This window comes from Lepisosteus platostomus, chromosome 28 (assembly GCF_059453375.1).
Source record: "Lepisosteus platostomus isolate fLepPlt1 chromosome 28, fLepPlt1.hap1, whole genome shotgun sequence".
Lineage (NCBI taxonomy): Eukaryota > Metazoa > Chordata > Actinopteri > Semionotiformes > Lepisosteidae > Lepisosteus > Lepisosteus platostomus.
The window spans coordinates 5,333,875-5,350,933 of NC_142638.1; the positions used below are offsets into that span (position 1 = coordinate 5,333,875).

General features: G+C 42.2%; 1 protein-coding gene across 1 annotated transcript in view; it reads left to right on the forward strand.

Moving 5' to 3' along the window:
• The first annotated feature begins 7,565 nt into the window (after window positions 1-7,565).
• The window catches only part of kcnh4a (potassium voltage-gated channel, subfamily H (eag-related), member 4a), a 52,406-nt gene continuing 42,912 nt past the window's right edge, over window positions 7,566-17,059 (forward strand). The window contains exon 1 of the mRNA XM_088622975.1: window positions 7,566-8,132. Coding sequence (XP_088479101.1) covers window positions 8,057-8,132 — 76 coding nt within the window. The 5' untranslated portion in view covers window positions 7,566-8,056. The remainder of the gene's footprint in view (window positions 8,133-17,059) is intronic.

Below are 17,059 nucleotides of genomic sequence, written 5' to 3' on the forward strand. Positions count from 1 at the left end.
AGGACATCACCAAGTTAGCGGCCAGTTAGAGTAACTCCACCTGATCCTAAATACAAGCACATCGCTTTTGAAAACAAAATCTGCAATTCGGCACAGTTGAAGTGTACACTTGCCACTTTACAAACAAATAAGATATTAAATCTTTTTGGGGAGACAGGGATTTGAAATCTCCAAAGAAAGTCATTAGGTAGGATTATATTACACTCAGGCTTAATTTCCTTCCGTGACAGTAGTCTGGACTCGCAGGGGACCTGATTTGTCGCTGAGGAAGCAATCTGTTTCTCAGTCCAGTTTTCATTCATTTCTAAATCGCTGTGTAGGCATCTGATACTGTCATGCATTACACTAATAAGCGTACCTGTATATAGGTGGCCTATTTTAAACATGAAACATTACGCCTGGTAAAGTTCGCTCCCAGAAAAGTCACGCATAAAGTAATTTGGTCTTGATAAGGCGTGTGATAATGACGTATGCGGTCTTGCATAACGGGGCTCGCACGCAGAGCGAGTTGTGTAAGTGAGGTCACCCCCTTTCCAACTTCTAGCCATTGAAGGGCTTTACCGCTGTGGAGGAGTCGGTCTTGGAGAGGGGCGAAGCAGGGTTAATTTATTGGAAAATCCATGCGACTCTCTTTTTGTGGTCTTTAAAGAGCACGAAATGTGCAGCTTGCACACTGCAGAACTTTGGTTGTGCTTGGGAAAACTGCTGCGTTATCAGATTGAGCTGCAGGCGCCAAAGATTCCCTTCCTGACGTTTGACAAAAGTTCTCTGGGGGCCTCCAACAGATGTGTATGTGGGGAATGGGGAGGAGAGTGGTATTTGCAGGCTGGTGGTTTTGATGGAGGGCAGGTTTGTGGAATCTGTAGGCAGATTTGGAATCCGTCTCCCACATGTCACTTTCCTTCCTAAGAGACTCCACACCAGTCTCCCTGGACTGTGACCAAGCCTATCTGCCACAGGCGGTGAAAGCTCTTTACATACCCAGTCCTTGGTAATGACACCCAGTGTGTCTATTGACAAGTGATGGGGACCTCGTGACTGCCTCTAGTGGTGGGTTGATTGTTACTGCAGTACCTCAGATCTACTCTGTTGGGTTCTGGCACTGTGGGAGTCTTGGTAACAAGCTGCACAGCCTAGTCTAGAAGGGCAGGCCTTCTGCTGCCAGGCTGTTGATTCCTTACCGAGGTGCAAATGAGGAGGAGGAGAAGCAGGCACAAAATACAAGAGATTGCAAAAGGCAGGCCTGGTCAAACAAGTGGGGGGTTGGGGTCTGGCTATTGATGATCTTATTCTCCTCCTTGTTTTCTGACCCTTAATCTTAGAAGTCACTCAGATGAAATGTCCAAGGGCTGGATCCTGGGAAGTGTTGCAAGTTGCAGCATTTTGGTTAGGATTAAAATGAAACACGTTGACTGATCCCAGTAAGTGCAGGCCTCACACCAGGCGCTGTCCGTGAGAGAAGCTGTGTGGGCGGATGGGCCAGGCTTGCCAAGCTGCTGGGAATCTCTGGAGATGGTTTCTGAGATCTGTACGCCACAAGCGATGGGCACTGTAACCCCCTCCCTCTCCTGCTCTCCCCTCGGGGCTTCTCTGTCTCCCCACGGGAGGTGCTGCTCGCCGCAGGGGAGCCCCTGGGGACCAGCTGACTGCAGAGCAGCAGGGAGAGAGAGAGCGAAGGCTGATGAGCTGCAGTGCCTGTGAGCTTCCAAAGACAGTCAGACATGGATTGCCGGGTATGTTTACACTGCTACACCCCAGTCCAGCAGGTCCTATCGGTCACCATTATTGTTTAATGATCTCGAAAGTATTGTGTGAAACAACCGCCTGGCAAGTAAATCAGGGATTGCCACAGGGCCACAGGGAAAAATAACCAGTACTTGGCAGAAAGAAAATGTTTTTAAAATTAAATATCCTGAAGATCTATTTACTCAATGAAAGAAATTAAAACTAAAGAAAGGGTCCAGAACCCAGTAAAGCATACCCAATGCAGACAAGCCTGTCTTCCCCTGCAACAGTGCTGGGTTTAAATACTCCAGTCTCCACCCCCAGCTCCCCTTGATTGACAAGCAACCTCTGTTTAAGGGAGGTCCCAGCCCTGTAACCTGTCTCAAAATGGAGACACAACAAATAAGGGCACACTGTGGATCCCCATAGGCAAGACAAAACAGGACCGCTGAACAACAAATGACAACCTCTAGAGAAATCGTGGGAGAAAGGCATGCATTGCATAACCCGTAATCTCTCCTTCACTGTGGCTCTCCAAGATCGGGGGTGACCATGCTTTATTTATGGGATTCTGATAAAAAAAGCTCAATAAACCTCCTTTTCTTCTGTAGCAGGGGTTCTTGACACGATTAGCACTTTTTCTGACTAGATGAAGTTGACTAAAACTCTTCAGAAAGAAAACAACTTGCGGTAGTTTAAAATTCGAAGTTTAAAATCTCTGAGACGCTGTTTGTCCATTTGATTGGTAATACTCGCAAGACCACTGCAGAAGACTTTTACTGAATGTAGGGTAAATGCATGACCTCTGACATTTAAACTGACTTAAATTTGTAAATATTTGTGTTTATTTTGCTATGTTATGGAGCTTCTTTATATTTAACAAATTGGTAAAAATCAAATTTGCCATTTACTGACAAGTTTCCTTTTGCTAAGGAAGAGCATATTCATGCATTTTACTGCATATTCTGCAAGTTGGGGTTGTGATTAAAACGATGTTGAAACGCTGCTGGCTGGGCTCCCCCACTCTCACTGGATCAGCAGGACAGGGGCTTGTGCACAACTCTTTAAAGGACTTCTACGGAAAGTTCCTAGGTTAGCAGTTTTCCTCTTTCCCCTTGGGTTGTAGCTGCTAACAGAGCTGTGTCTCACCAGCCTCCCTGCCTGCCACTCTTCTGGCTGACTTGTGTTGCCAGGGCTCAGGGCACATGTCTGACATCCTTATTTCTGCTGAGTGGCAAATGTTTTTTTACATTATTGCTTAGAGGACAGGTCTAAAGAATGAAGAGAAGAAAGCTTCTTTTTCCCCCTCAGTGTTGATTTGTATACAAGGAGGGGGGGACAGAATTTTGTGCCAAATCGAGGTTTCAAAGAGGAAGAAGACATAAGAGAAAAAGATCTTTGTTCTTCATTGTTTGAGTTATCCTGTTATTATAGATGTACAGCAATGCTTTCCCCAAAGCAGGAGATTTAAGCTCAATTCAGATTAAGAATTTGGGAAACATTTCAAGCACACTTTATAATGTGTTGGCCATAAAATGTGGACTTTGTTTGGCTGACATTTAAATTAATTCACCGATTTAAAGGGTTTAGTTTGAGCATTCAAGTTTTAATTAAAAAAATTCACTTAAAAAAAAGTGTACAGCCATTCCTCAACTTTCATAGAGGTTGTGTTCTGCCTGTCCTTACAGAACCTGAGTTTTACAGGAGGAATTTACCATTTATTTATAAATAAACATTTTGCTTAGTTAAAAAACCCTTTTTTGGGTCATTAAGTAAATGCTACTGTGTACTTAGATTATATAGAGACCGTAAAACATCAGAGCCTGACTAATGAATACTGTACTCTTCAGTACCCTGCACTGTAGTGTTCAGTAAATAAGGTAAAAATTACCATGCTATGGGTCTTTCTCGTGTTGCAGTGAAAAAGCACAAATTGAAGTGTATAAGGGAGCCCTACTGAAAGCTGGAGTTGACAGCAGTACGTTTGCTTCTTGCATTTTCTCAGCAGAAGCAACCTTCCACACAACTGGCTATTTACACATCTAATGTAAAATTTCTGTAAATTTAAAAGGTTTTATTTTGGGATCTCTGGAAGCTTTTCTGGTCAAACTGCCACATGTTGGGTCTTGTGTAACCTGGGGTGGGGGGCAGTGGAGGATGTAATAAAATAGGGGCGAATACTTCTGCAAGGTTCCGTGTTCTGGCATTTAGCGATACAATCAGTGCTGAATAATGGCAGTACATCTGTTGCATGTGTCAGCAGCGTGCCAAAAAGTCTTTATGGAATCTTCTTAACCATCCCCGAGATAACAGGGAAGAGAGATGAGTAGCTGATATCCTGGCTCTCACAGGAGGTCTTAGCTTGGCATCGTTTCCCAAGCTTCCCCGTGGGAGGATGTAATTTGATGGAAGGATGAGAAAGCCACTTGATGAGTTTTTCCTCGCGGGCAGATGATTGCTCAGTTTCACGATGGGGGAAATGTCCTGTTCTGTCCGTAGTTTAGACAGGGGATTGGTGCACCCTATTCCTGAAGCACACAGGCCTTCAGATGGTACAGAGCTCTCTAGTTCACTCATTTTTAGATTCCATGTAACCATAGTCATCTGTCCAATTTAAGATCAATTACTGTGTTTAGCTGATTAAGAGCTTGGCTACAGAAAACTGCAGAGCAGTAGCATGTTCTGAGTTATAAGTATGGGCTGAGTTCTGGTCAAAGACATCTTTGACTTGCCTGTGGCGACGTTCTGGTGTACCATTGGCTAAGCTGCAATGGATTTGGATGTGTTTGAGGCAGCCAGAGTGATGCCAGCTTATCTTTCAGCAGCAGCTCCTCAGAACTTACTATGCCCCTGTGAGCTTGCAATTGAGTCAGGGAGAGATGCATCACTGCTAACCCCTGTAAGGCAGTGTGGGGTTCCTGGGGTGTGAATCAGTCCTTGGCTATGATAGATGTGCATGCCTCAGGAGTAATGCACCAGCAAAATGGCCATTTTTTATTTTGCGTAAAAAGATTGGGTATCTTGACTGGTGCATGTTGGTTGACCCTGGGGATTTAAAAGGATGGAAAATTTAATGTGCGGGACAGCTCAAGTCAGACTGTCGTCTGTTAATTGTCCCTGCGATGACGGTCTCGATTGCTCAACAGGAAATGTTAAATGACATTTTTGTGGAAATCGAATGACAACCGCTGGGGAGCCTTTGAAAAGTATGTGATAATATCTTTGAAACCACAGAAATTAAAACAAAAGTTTGTTTAAACTTTATTTAACTTCATAAAACCTACCCTTGACATATCCTAACAAAGCCCCCATCGTCATCATTACTTTGTACTTTGATCTGTTGATGTGTGAGGAGGTGCCCACATTATCTTCCTCCAGCTGGCTTCCTGTTATGCCCCCTGGTTCTGTTCCCTCCACACAGAGCCTGAAGGAGATGTTTCGGGATCTGTTCCCTCCTGAAGTTCTCCAGCTAAGCTGCACAAGGTGGATGACTCCATGGAAGAATCCCTGATTCTCACCCTGCCCCTTCTGGGATCTGGAATATCAAGAGACTTCCATCTCCGCCGTCTGCGCTGCGTCCTCGCTCGCCGGAGACAGAGGCGCCTCGCCCGTGTGAGCAGGACGCACGCAGGATCTCCCCAAGGACCTCCTCGGAGGTCTGTCAGCTGCTGGAAAAAGACTGGCGCCCCTAACCCCCCCCACCCAGAGATCCTCTTGGGAACACGTGCCACAGCCGAAGACTGGGCGTCACTCTTGCCAGCGCCTGCGTGCCGAGCTGAAGGAGGGCTTGGAATCGCTCGGGGAGCTCAGGGCTCAGGCCCCTCCACCTGGACCGCTGGATCGCTGAGCAGGCCGTGCAGAGCGGACCTCTGGCTCACCATTCCAGGCGTGGTTTCCAGAGGACATTCTGACACTTCTCACCGGCCACAATCGCTACCGATTATTTTCTGTAAATATACGCAGTATCCACTGTACGTTTTACTACTCAGCTGTATAGACTTTTAAATCGTACATATCGCGAAGATTGGTTTTTATTTGTAGATTTCTTTTTTGTTCGTTTTACCTTATCGGAACTTATGTCGACGCCTGTGCCAAGAGAAATTCCTTGTATATCTTGTACTTTGCGAATAAAAGTTTCTGATTTCTGATTGAGGCCCCTGATTCTGCCCCCCCCCCCACCTCAGTCCTTGGTTTCCAATCTCCCACATGTGGCACCTCTGACCCTCGCAGGTACTTGAACGGACATGTTGTTAAAGTGCATTTCAAATGACTGGTAATTGGCAGTTAAAAAAATGCCAGATTTGATTATTTTTTTAGGTTTTATGACGCCCTGTTGTAGGGGCTAGCAACCTTTCCAACCGAGCGCCTGTTTCTGCCAATCCTTAGTTAATCATTGAAGTGATCTTCTGTATCTGTTTCAATCAAGCAATGGAGAAGGATTCAGGATTTATTCCATTTAGACGGAAAAAAGTCCTGTAAGGGACCTGGAATGAAGGATCCAAGGCTGTCTGTTCCTGACCTGTCTCTGAAACACTGATGATAAATGAATTAGTGTGACGCAAGTGATAACTCTTGTTTTGTATTGTTAAGGAGTTTGTTGCTCTTGTGTCCTGCGATATACAGTACTAGTCGAAAACCTGCAGCAACCTGGCTGATGCACAGAGTAACCTCAGTTAACCCCGCACCTGAGCTCCTGTGCACAGAGAAAGCCTTCAGGTACCCGGTGTCACTACTCAGCTGGGGGGCTGGGGGATGCGGGTGGAGGGGGGCTATGTATTATGAATTTTCCCTCACTGCTGACAAGCTATACAAAGCGATACAAGGAGGCAGTACAAAGAGGCCGATTAAAAATTAATTAAACGGAACTGCCTGTAGGAGAGTCAGAGGGATCTTTTGCTGAAAAGCGGTTCCAGGGGGAAACGGGCTCCGCGTCCCCTGCCCGTGCCGGCTAGTGTTCCGGAATCACCAGCGCGCCCCGTGCCTCTCTTTCTCTATGGCAGTATCTCGGCTCGGTCCCGGTGAGACTGCAGCTCAAACTGTCGCACTCCAGCCCCCCCCCGGCATGCGTGTCTGTTCGTGGGGGGATACGGGATAGGGCACCGGTACAGTATAGAGTAGTTGGAAATAAGGACCTGCACTAGCAGGAATCCGTTTAGACGACCGACCCTTTTCTTCTGATAAATTCCGGAGAATAAATACAACGTTGTTTTTTTTTTTTGCACTTATCTGGCATCCTGTTTTTATCTCTAAACCGCCCGGACGCAACGTAAGGTGACCCACCGTTTTTTTTTCAAGGTTGTCCTGTTTCTGAAGAATCACAAGTAGAAAACACGACTCTGATCCGCGTTTTCTTGCCCGATTACCAAAATGCGGGATTAGAGGGATTAGCAGTAGGGAGGGTTTAGAGAATTTAAATTGTTATATATTTGTTTTGCTTTTGTTGTTGTTCTCTTTAATGACTTTTTTTGGGGGTTAATAATAATAAAAAAAACTTGTTACAGGTACGAAACAATATTTTGCTGGAGCTGGGACTTGGGTATTGGTGGACTAAGTCTGTGGTTGGATGCAGATCTTGCTGTGGAAATTGTAAAGGACTCACTGTCGAATTCTGGAAACTCTCACTGTCACTGAACAGTGGTTCTCTGGTAGGTACTGTAAAATTGCAGTCCCAAGAGAAAATGCAAGGTAATTCTGTCAGAATCTTTTCCATGCAAATCCTCTGCTAACAAATTCTAGTTGCCATAATATACTGTACCTTTGGCTCTTATAATTGTTGTTTAAAATGCAAGAGTTCTTATTCTCCTGGCTGTACCCTATTGGGGGTAGGTTTCTATAGAGAAGTGTGTGTGTGTGTTTGAGCCTGCCTCATTGGTGGAAAACTATAGGATTATGAGTGGATGAAAGTGGGAGTGTAGTAGAGAGAGAGAGAGAGGCAGAAAGGGAAAGCTTGAGAAAATGCACTTGCTCTTTGTAGCAGCTTCCCAATGAGCGAGGGAGAGAGTAAGGAGTAGAGCCATGTCTGAGGAATGAAGCAGCATGGAGACAGAGGGTTCCCCTGCCCAAGTTGACCAGACTCCGCTGAAAGATGCTGCACAGCCTCCCCTGAGCCGGACTCTGATGAAACAGCCCGGGAACCTCCTGTTCCCCCTGAAAGGGAGAGAGTGAGGAGCATGAGGTGAGGTGCGTGTGTGTGGCGCTGGGAGGTGATGTGCCACCTTCCGCGTGCTGCCGCGCACGTCCCCCCGAACCCAGCAGTCCCTGGTCCGAGTTGCCCGCTGTTCAGATGGAGTAATTCTGCGGCGTTCACCTGCTGTTCTCACAAAGGGGAAACATGCCTGTAATGAAGGGGCTATTGGCACCTCAGAACACCTTTCTGGATACCATAGCAACCAGGTTTGATGGAACCCGTAAGTACCTTTCCTCTTTATGACTGCGCAAGGGCCCAAGGTGTTGTGCTACTTTTATCTGAAAAATGTCAAATATTCACATGAAACCAAACTCTTCATAACGATTTCCCAAAAGCTTGTCATCTGTTCAGACAGACTAATACCCCAGGGATTAATATTTTGTAATACTGTGCTAAATTCTGCATAGTTTTGATCATCTGTCTTTTTTTTATTCCAGTGTTTTTGGACTTTTTCAATTGTAATTTTTCACAGTTTCCACCTGGTTTTCAATCTGCCGACAGTGACCGGCAGTCAGAATATGGCATGTTTCCAGTACAGTAGCCAGAAATAAGACTGCAGTATATTTAATCTTTGCAGCATGGGAAAGAAAGTTCCACTACAGTACATTTTGTACACTTTGTTACAATTTCAATAGCAGGATAATTATTTTGCAAGAGGTTTAGGACCATCTAGAATTTCAGTTTCTCGATTCTCCAAGCACCCTTTTATTATAGTAAGAAGCATCTTCTTTTTTTTTTTTTGCTATACAAGCAATTTATACTGTACACTGAAATGTAATTTGCCGACTTTTGTCAATCTATACAAAACTTGAATTCAGTCTAAAGTAGCCTAGGAATATTTGCTAAAATAAGAAACACGAGCTGAGCCTTGTGAAGAACAGGAAATACAGCAGGTTCGCGTACGTTTGAGAGCACCATTTTCGAATCTGAGGAACAAAACTGAACAGTTTGCAGGGCTGTGCTGGGAGTCGTCTCTTGTTTTGAACCTGTAAGTGACCTCCTGGGATGTCAAGACAGAATTGCCAATTAGATTCCCTGGGATATGAAGATTCTGCCTTCCTGCGTTGACGAAAACCTTAAACAGTTTGGTTTCTCTTAAGTACCACTGAATTATTTTTAACCTGTATTTTCCAAAACTACGGGTTCTGAGAAAACGTTACCTAGTTTTGTTCTTTGGGTTTTGTGGCGATCCGATTAAAAATGAGGTAATGAAGTTACTTGCCAATGAGTATGAATGTGAGTGAAAACAAGTGTATCTAATGACCTGATTAGAAGACGATGATTGTGAACTGAATCTAATGTCGAGCATAAGTTGCACAAACAGTGCAAATGGCTTTAATTCTGTGGTTCTCCACCTCCTCATTATTAGGCTTTAAATGCTTTTGTATAATTCCTTTTTCTATTTGTTCTCTGCTGACTTGTAAAATGCTGTAAAAACTAATTAAATTGGCAAAGCTATTTCTGCTCATGACACAATGCATCTTGGGCAAAAAAAAGTAAGAAACTATCTTTCAGTTTCTGGGCTTATATATTTGTGTGGAATTTCTATCTGATTTGTAATTCGGAAGTTTTATTTTTGCTTTCATTCTGTGCTAGAAAGGATTTGCGTGCGACATGATTAGACCTATTAACCTACAAAGATTTTCTAGGCGTTCAGATGTGACAAGCTATTCTTCAGAAGAGCTGGATTAGAAACAAGGCTAAGTACAGTATCTCTATAAACCAAGCTTTCACATGCAGACAAAATGTGTGCTTTGGGTTTTGAAGTCTATCAGTGGTTTGTTACATGTAGATAAGCAAAGCACTTTCATTTGCTTGTTTGCTTAGATATGAATTTTACTTTATCTCTCAAAATGCACAAGCAATACTTCTGTATCTTGAGGTGATGTTGTCTTTTCTAAATTTGTGCATAGATTTGCAGTGTAGCTTTGTTACAGAAAGATCAGTCATTGCAGTATCTATTGCCTGTCTAATATGCAGGAATATGAAGTGGGGAGTTAGCATGCAGAAGAAAACTACAGTACTTTCTGAAGAAAACCCAGTAGGCAAAGCAAAAGAGCTCTTAAAACTGTGAAGATCAAGTTTTCACAGTTGAAACTATTTGCATTTTAGCCTAAGAAAAAGTTCCAAATCCCAAGCAGGTTGAACACTTTAACTGAATCCCATGCCGTTGTTTATGAAAAAAACAGATTAGTAATGCAATCTCAGCTTCACATCTAAAAATACCTTGCCCCCACAAATGAGGCAAACTGCTTGACAGGACCATTAGTTCTCTAATAAAGCAGACGTACAAAACCCACAAAGGGTTCTGTTTTTTCTCTGGCAATCGTAAAGGACCATTGTTTCTCCGGGGGGAGAGGAACAGCTTTTAGTTCAGAATGAACACAATTGCTCTGAAATTGAATTAATTTCCTGGCGTTTGTGCTAATAATGACAAACCATCGTGACCAGGTTTTATGGTACCTACTGCAGCCTCTATAATACAGTTCAAAACACTGGGGGACAACTAACAGCCTTGTGGGTTTAAAGGCTGCATGGCCCCCCTGCTTCGAGTTACCCTCACAACCACTGGGAGGTGGGAAATGAGAGATGGGGGGGCTGGGGGGTATCTGCACTGGGATCTAGTAGAACACAAAAATGAGCATAGTCTATTAAAATAATTCTAATTGTTGTATTTATCTCGGTAAGAATAATGATTTTTTTTTCAAATTTGGAATCATTCATTACTATTATCTTAAATCACCCCAATCTGGAATTGCTGATAGCCAGCGTCCTAGTACAGCCCTGCTTTCCTCCTAAATGGACTTGTTTCTCGCTGTCCCATACCATCTCTCCATTCGCAAAGTCCTCCGTACCTCCATAGGAGCTGTGGTGTAGACCGGAAGAATGATGTTCTTCTCACTGGCTGCCCTGCAGGCTGGAAGGTATCCTGGCAGGAGGTGAATTTGCAGCTGTGTTGAGGACCCCTTAAGCAGCTCAAGCCTGTCCAGCAATCTGTCTCTAAACCCCATGGTTCTCCCTTTCCATCTCTATCACTGTAGACTCAACTGGGTGGTCACTGAACAACTTAGGAGCCCTAGAAGTATTCGTTTTATCTGACTGCTGTTCTAACCTCTTCAAACCTGGCCCAGTGTAAATCTTGTATTTCTGGCTCAATAGTAAAAGTCATGGTGTGCTTGTTGTCATTTCTAGATGTGTATGTACCGCTTATACCCACCAGCTGGGATTTGCAACGCAAGTACAACTGATAAAACAGTAAAAGGTGATATCGGTAACACAGCTCATTGTTCTCCGGTCCCCCAGATCCAGCATCACGTGTCTTGAATCCAGCAGATGCATGATGGACTCTAGGGAAAAGAGGATACACAAATGTCGCAGGTCCTTGTTTTCGTCAAAGGTTTGGTGGTATCAAACTGCAGCTGTGTGTGTTGGCCTATAGTTGTCTGAGCAGCACTCGGGTTAGAGTTGGGATGAACCCTCTCTTGGCTTTCAGCCGAAGGGTAGCGTCCGGTGCCGTCAAAGCCAGGTACCTGCTGGCGTTCGGTGACATCAAACGCTCCGCTAATCTACACCGTAAGGGTATGTGTCAGCATTGTGAAGTGATTGCCAATGTGCAATGTTCCTCGTTAAAATGCCAGGAAGCTATTGACCTTGGATACCTTAATGGGGCCATTTCTGTTCTGCTTGTGCCTTTGATGGAAATCTTTTCTGGTCCATTTTAGTAGAAATCGTTAATTCATTCAGTCATGCAACTGGGTCTTCTCATTTTATGCTTAAACATAGCATGCAAAGACTCATGCAGAGGACATTTCTATGGATTATAGTAAATGACAGAATAAATCTGATATTACCGGCTCGGTAGTAAAAGTCATTGCGTATGGGTCTTCAGTCTGATGTTGGGATCCTAATTCAAGGCTTCAAGCAGTAGTTTGAAGATTTACCCACATCATGCATTTTCTTAATTGTTCTACCCAATGTGAAATAGTTGCATGATTTCCTTGATGATTTTGGTGCAATTTAGCATGGTTGCAACTTAGTCTGTGGCTCTCCCTTTGGAAATCTCCCAGAGTGCCTCTCCTGACTCTGATGGAGGATTCCCATCTAATCAATGCCACAAACTTACCTTTGACCTCGAAATTCCCCTGGAAGACCTTATATTGGTGAAACAAGGCTTTGCAAAACAAAGTGACCTGTGTGCCACAGGATTCCAGTCAAGACTGGGGTTATTAGTCTAGTAAAAAAGATAATGTGTGACAAGTATGGTGACCACTCTATTAGATAATTGCCACGCTTTGTAAACGAATGTTGTTGCTTAATTCCTACTAGCCACCAGGTAATACCATTCCTACCACCATTGAGACTTACTGGAGAGCCTGTCAGTTTTATTGGTTTGCTCTGAGAGGTTCATTTATTGATGAGATATATTGCAATACTGGCAACTGCAAATAAACTAAAATGATTGGATTCATGAAAATCCTTCTGTAATGTTACTCTGTACACAGTTAGTAAGAAGCACTACAGTTTAAAGACCCATTCTGTCTCAAAAGTATTGAATTGATTACTGGGCCAGATGGTAGCCTAATGGTCAGACACTATTCAAGCTGAAGTTCATGTTGCTTTATTTTACATTACAATGTTTATTTTTTAACAAAAAGCAGATAAGTTTAGGAATCTTTTTGCTTTTATTTTTCTAAGATGTGAGTTATACAAGACTAGCAGTGCCTTGAGCATTAAAAGTTAAATTAATTTTTGCAACTGTAGTTTATTAAAATCTGTATGCTACCAAGCAACCAGATTGGTGTTATATTGTACTGATAAAAATAGCGGTGTGAATCATGAGGAGTAAAGTGGTTTTCTGCTGCCCAGACCAAAAGAGGGTAGAAGGCTTGTGGGACTGTGAAACAATAGTGTATTTTGGGTGGGGGGGAGATTTGGGATTGGATTTGAATGTCTCAAGCTAGACCGTTAATAGGATTAGGGAAGACAGATGCTGAATGTTGTGGAGGGTGAAAAAATGTGACTCTAAAGGCAGAGCTAACACTTTTTGAATGAAGTAAAAAAAAAAACTATTTCCGTCTGTGATGGAAGACGGTGTTGTTCACAGTGCATGCAAAATGGAACCAAAAACAATTTGTCTTTGTTATACATCGCAATCCTGACCTTCAATGTGATTTTACTTGATGCTGAAATACTGGAAGTATCCAATTAGAATTTGCAGTCTTTACTTCAGGACTCTACGCCTGACTTCATATTGTAGGTTAAATTTCATTCACCTTTTTTGCTAAGGAGACGAGACACATTTCTGTGATTTCTTACATGCAGTAAATGGTTTTTATAGTCAAGATCAGCTTTAGGGCTTTTTTTTCTTCTCTTTTCCCCCAAATCCCTTTTTGAACAGTTTTGATCATGATCACAGAATAATATCTTTTAAGCCATGAATTAACTCTTAGGACGGATAAACTGATTCAGTGATACTGGAAGGGACAAACTCCTCAATTTGTAAAACCGTAAATTTGTCAAATTACTGAAAGGCTACACGTTTAAAGAACTTCACCTGTAGTCACTCTTTGAAGAGAGAAACATGCAGGTTTCTGCTCAGGACAGACTGTATAACCTCTAAAGACCATCAAAGCTCAAAGCTTCTGAATCATCTTGCTATTGCATCTTGCAATAGTTCTGTTACACAGGCTAGAGTGTATATAAAAAATAAACTTTTCCCTTCCATTCAAATGATAGATTCCAGTTTTTCATCTTGTAAACAAAAAGGGTGCTTAAGACTGTTTGATTGTAAATATGTCTGTGAACATAAAAGTAATAATACCTTGAGAAATTATTTGCAAAGCCCATTTTTTTGGCACTGCTAGGTGATGTACAAATGACATGGCACGATTTCAAAAACCTGAATAGACTGGGATTCTCTTACAGATCTGGCTACAAAAAGCTGCTGAGAAAGAGACTTGGGTTACTAAGACAATAAGGACGTTGCAGTTTTAGGTGAGGAATGAGGTAATTTGTCAAAGCTGAATCCGTTGTGCAAGAACTGATCATAAAACAAACTGAAAAGAGGCTGAAACCATCTCCCACCCCACTCACTCTCTTTTGTGGACATGAGCATACAGTATTTTCTCTTTTTTTTTGTGTGCATCTCAAGCAGCTTTACTTAACCAACACAAAACTCTTAAACCTTGCATGCACTCTCTTGTAGTAATGTTTCCCTGGGGATCAGAAAGGAGACCTTCTGTGTGTAATTACAAACTGAGGTCACAGCAGTTCTGATGTTCAAATTCACAGCACTTACTGTTGCATAATTGCGCTGCAGAAGGGGGTCTTGTAGGAGCTGGGATGTTGGTCCAGCTCTGCACTAGCACGGCCCTTGACAATTTTTAAGTGTTGCTGTTCAATTTTGTGCGAGCAACATACAATAGGAGCAGGCGGGGTGAACTCTGTAAAGGCTGAAAATAGTTTTCCTGGTTGCCCGGGCAACCGGATCTCCAGAGATATTCAAACAGTGATAGAAATTAGCAGCGGTCCTTGCACGTACTGTATACGCCGGCAGAAATCACACAAATTAAGCTTGTTATGTCACTTAACGTAATTCTGTTAGTGTCACATCAGACTGCCGGTTTTGAGCATGTAGGCATTCACAGCCTATTGCATTATGAATGTGGTTAGCAGTTTCAAGTGCTATGACAAGTTTAGCGCTCAATTTTGTTTTTGAAGGAAACTTGGTGGGACTAGAACACATTATGATGCGTATGCATTTGATTGTCAAAAATGCTGATTCTACGCCCGCCTGGAGGAGTGCTGCTAATGTATGAATTCTAGCTACTAAAGCTCAACAACTGCTTCACTTTAATCACAAACGTGGGCGTGATTTTGAGGTTTAGGGATGTTTGCAATGCAAATGATGAGACCATTGCAAATGTGGAATAAAAAAGGTCACATCCTCGGACCTTTGTAGCTTTTGGGAAAAAAAAATCTTCTGGTTCTCCAGTCTTTTCCTGCAACATGCTAAGAGAGATTAAAATGACACACAACCACACACACAGGTAAGACTGCTTAGGGATGGAGCAGGAAGTAAAAAAAGAGTACCCTAAGCAAAGATAGATACAGGATTTTTACTGTGGTTCTTTATATGAAGAATTTTTACCTGCTCTTTTGATGAACCTACAAAGATGATGAATGTGTTATATGAGCACCTGTGTATCACCTCCAAATGCTGAAATAACATTTTGCATATGTAAAAAGGTGCTAATTACCTCTCCAAATTAGATCTGCATTCGGCACCCTGTGTATTCAAGCACTGCCTACTTATTTTTGATAATTATTAGGCCATCCAAAAAATGTTTTAAACCTGGCGTTAAATATTTGCTTTTTGCAAAGAATGTCCACCATTCAAATGTTTGTCATTATCAGGTTTGGTGCTGGAGCCTGTTGTTACCCAGTGTTAGGAGTCCATACTGAGGCTGGTCTGATCTCTTCAGCTCTTTCTTCAGTTCATAAGGCTGAGGGGAAACTGAGACGGTCAATTATTGTCATTGTCTTGTTTGCCTTCATCATCATTATATAACTCAACTGGAATAGGTTTATTTTTAAAGCACATGGGAAAATACCCTATTCTTGTATTCCCATTTTTGAAGTGCTTATACCTGCCCTAGACTAAATACTGTTTTTATAAACATACGTAAGGGGGCTTGAGCACAAAAATTCTCACAAAATTAGAAGTTATCTGAATTCTCCTCCATTGTTGTAACTTGATATATAACAATACTAAGGAGTCTCTGCTCAATGTCTGCCTTAACTGGACTGGTTGAACTTGAACATTTCAGACTGCGGTAATTTGAAATTTATTAAATGTACACACGCTAAAGGCAATACTGAATCACAATTCAGCTCAGACTTTACGTTAAGGAAGAGATAATAGAATGTTTCATTATGGTTCCTTATTATAACTAATAAGGCGTTAAAGATGGAAATAAAGACAGAACACATTTTCTTGCTAAGCTCATAACTTTAAGAAAAACTAAGGAGAACATTAGTCAAAAAGAGGTTAGGATTGGAGTAACATGAGAGTAGCAGAGGTTGGTTATTGAGAGGTGAAAGCAAGTATGCAGGAAACACAGTATACTGTAGTTTTGTGTAGTAATATAGCCTATCTGGCCATATTAAAGAATAATATATAAAGAATAATGTTGCCCACAGCCACTAAACGTAAAGCATATCTTGTTGGAAAAGCCACAAAGCATCATGTCCAGGGCAAACCAAAACTGATGAGAGGGCAGATTGGGCATTTATTTAGGTTTGTCAGACGTGATCTGGAGTTACTGAAAGCAGACATCCTACTACAGACAGCAACCAAACCCTAATCATGTCAGGTTTGTACATGCTAAAGAGGTAATCCTTTCCTGAGCTCTGAAATTAAGAAGCCGCAGAGGGGGAAAATTAAAATAAAATAAAATGACAAACCCATAAGTCCTATTGTTAACGCGACAGCATTGATCATTTCTACATAGAGAAATTAAGATTTGATTTCCTGTTCATTGTGTTTCCATAGCGACATGTTAACTGCAGTTTGACTGGTGGTGCTGGTGCAGTTATTTTAAACAGAGAGGTTACCGAAAGATCATTATAACCCTCAGCTTTCAAAAAGCCAGACCATTAAAAACAAAAACTGAAAAACAATCATGTGGAATGACTCCAGCTTAAAGGCAGTTTACTTTCAGATACATTCACAAAAATAAAAAAAAATCAGTTGAACAAACCACACTTTTTTTTCCACCAGATCCTGTCTTGATTTTGAACACATCCATTTGGCTGCCTATAACGATGTGATTGAGCACCTTAGCAACAAACCATGTACAACATACAATATGTTATACACCTGTCTGAAGAAAACGAACTGCTATTTCAAGGATATTCTGGCCACTTGTAAGTAGACATGCACACTTTCAAGCTGTGTGTCTCGGATGTCTGAGTTATGAATACTACTGTATGTATACTGGTGCTCTGCAACTCTGGTTTCCATTGAAACGTTTTATTTAATTGAACTAGTTATTGATCAAGATTGATGTGATTTATTTAACCTCTGATTGAATGTACCTCTAAGTCCTGAAAGATTTGGCCTATCCTCTTTTTATGATATGACTT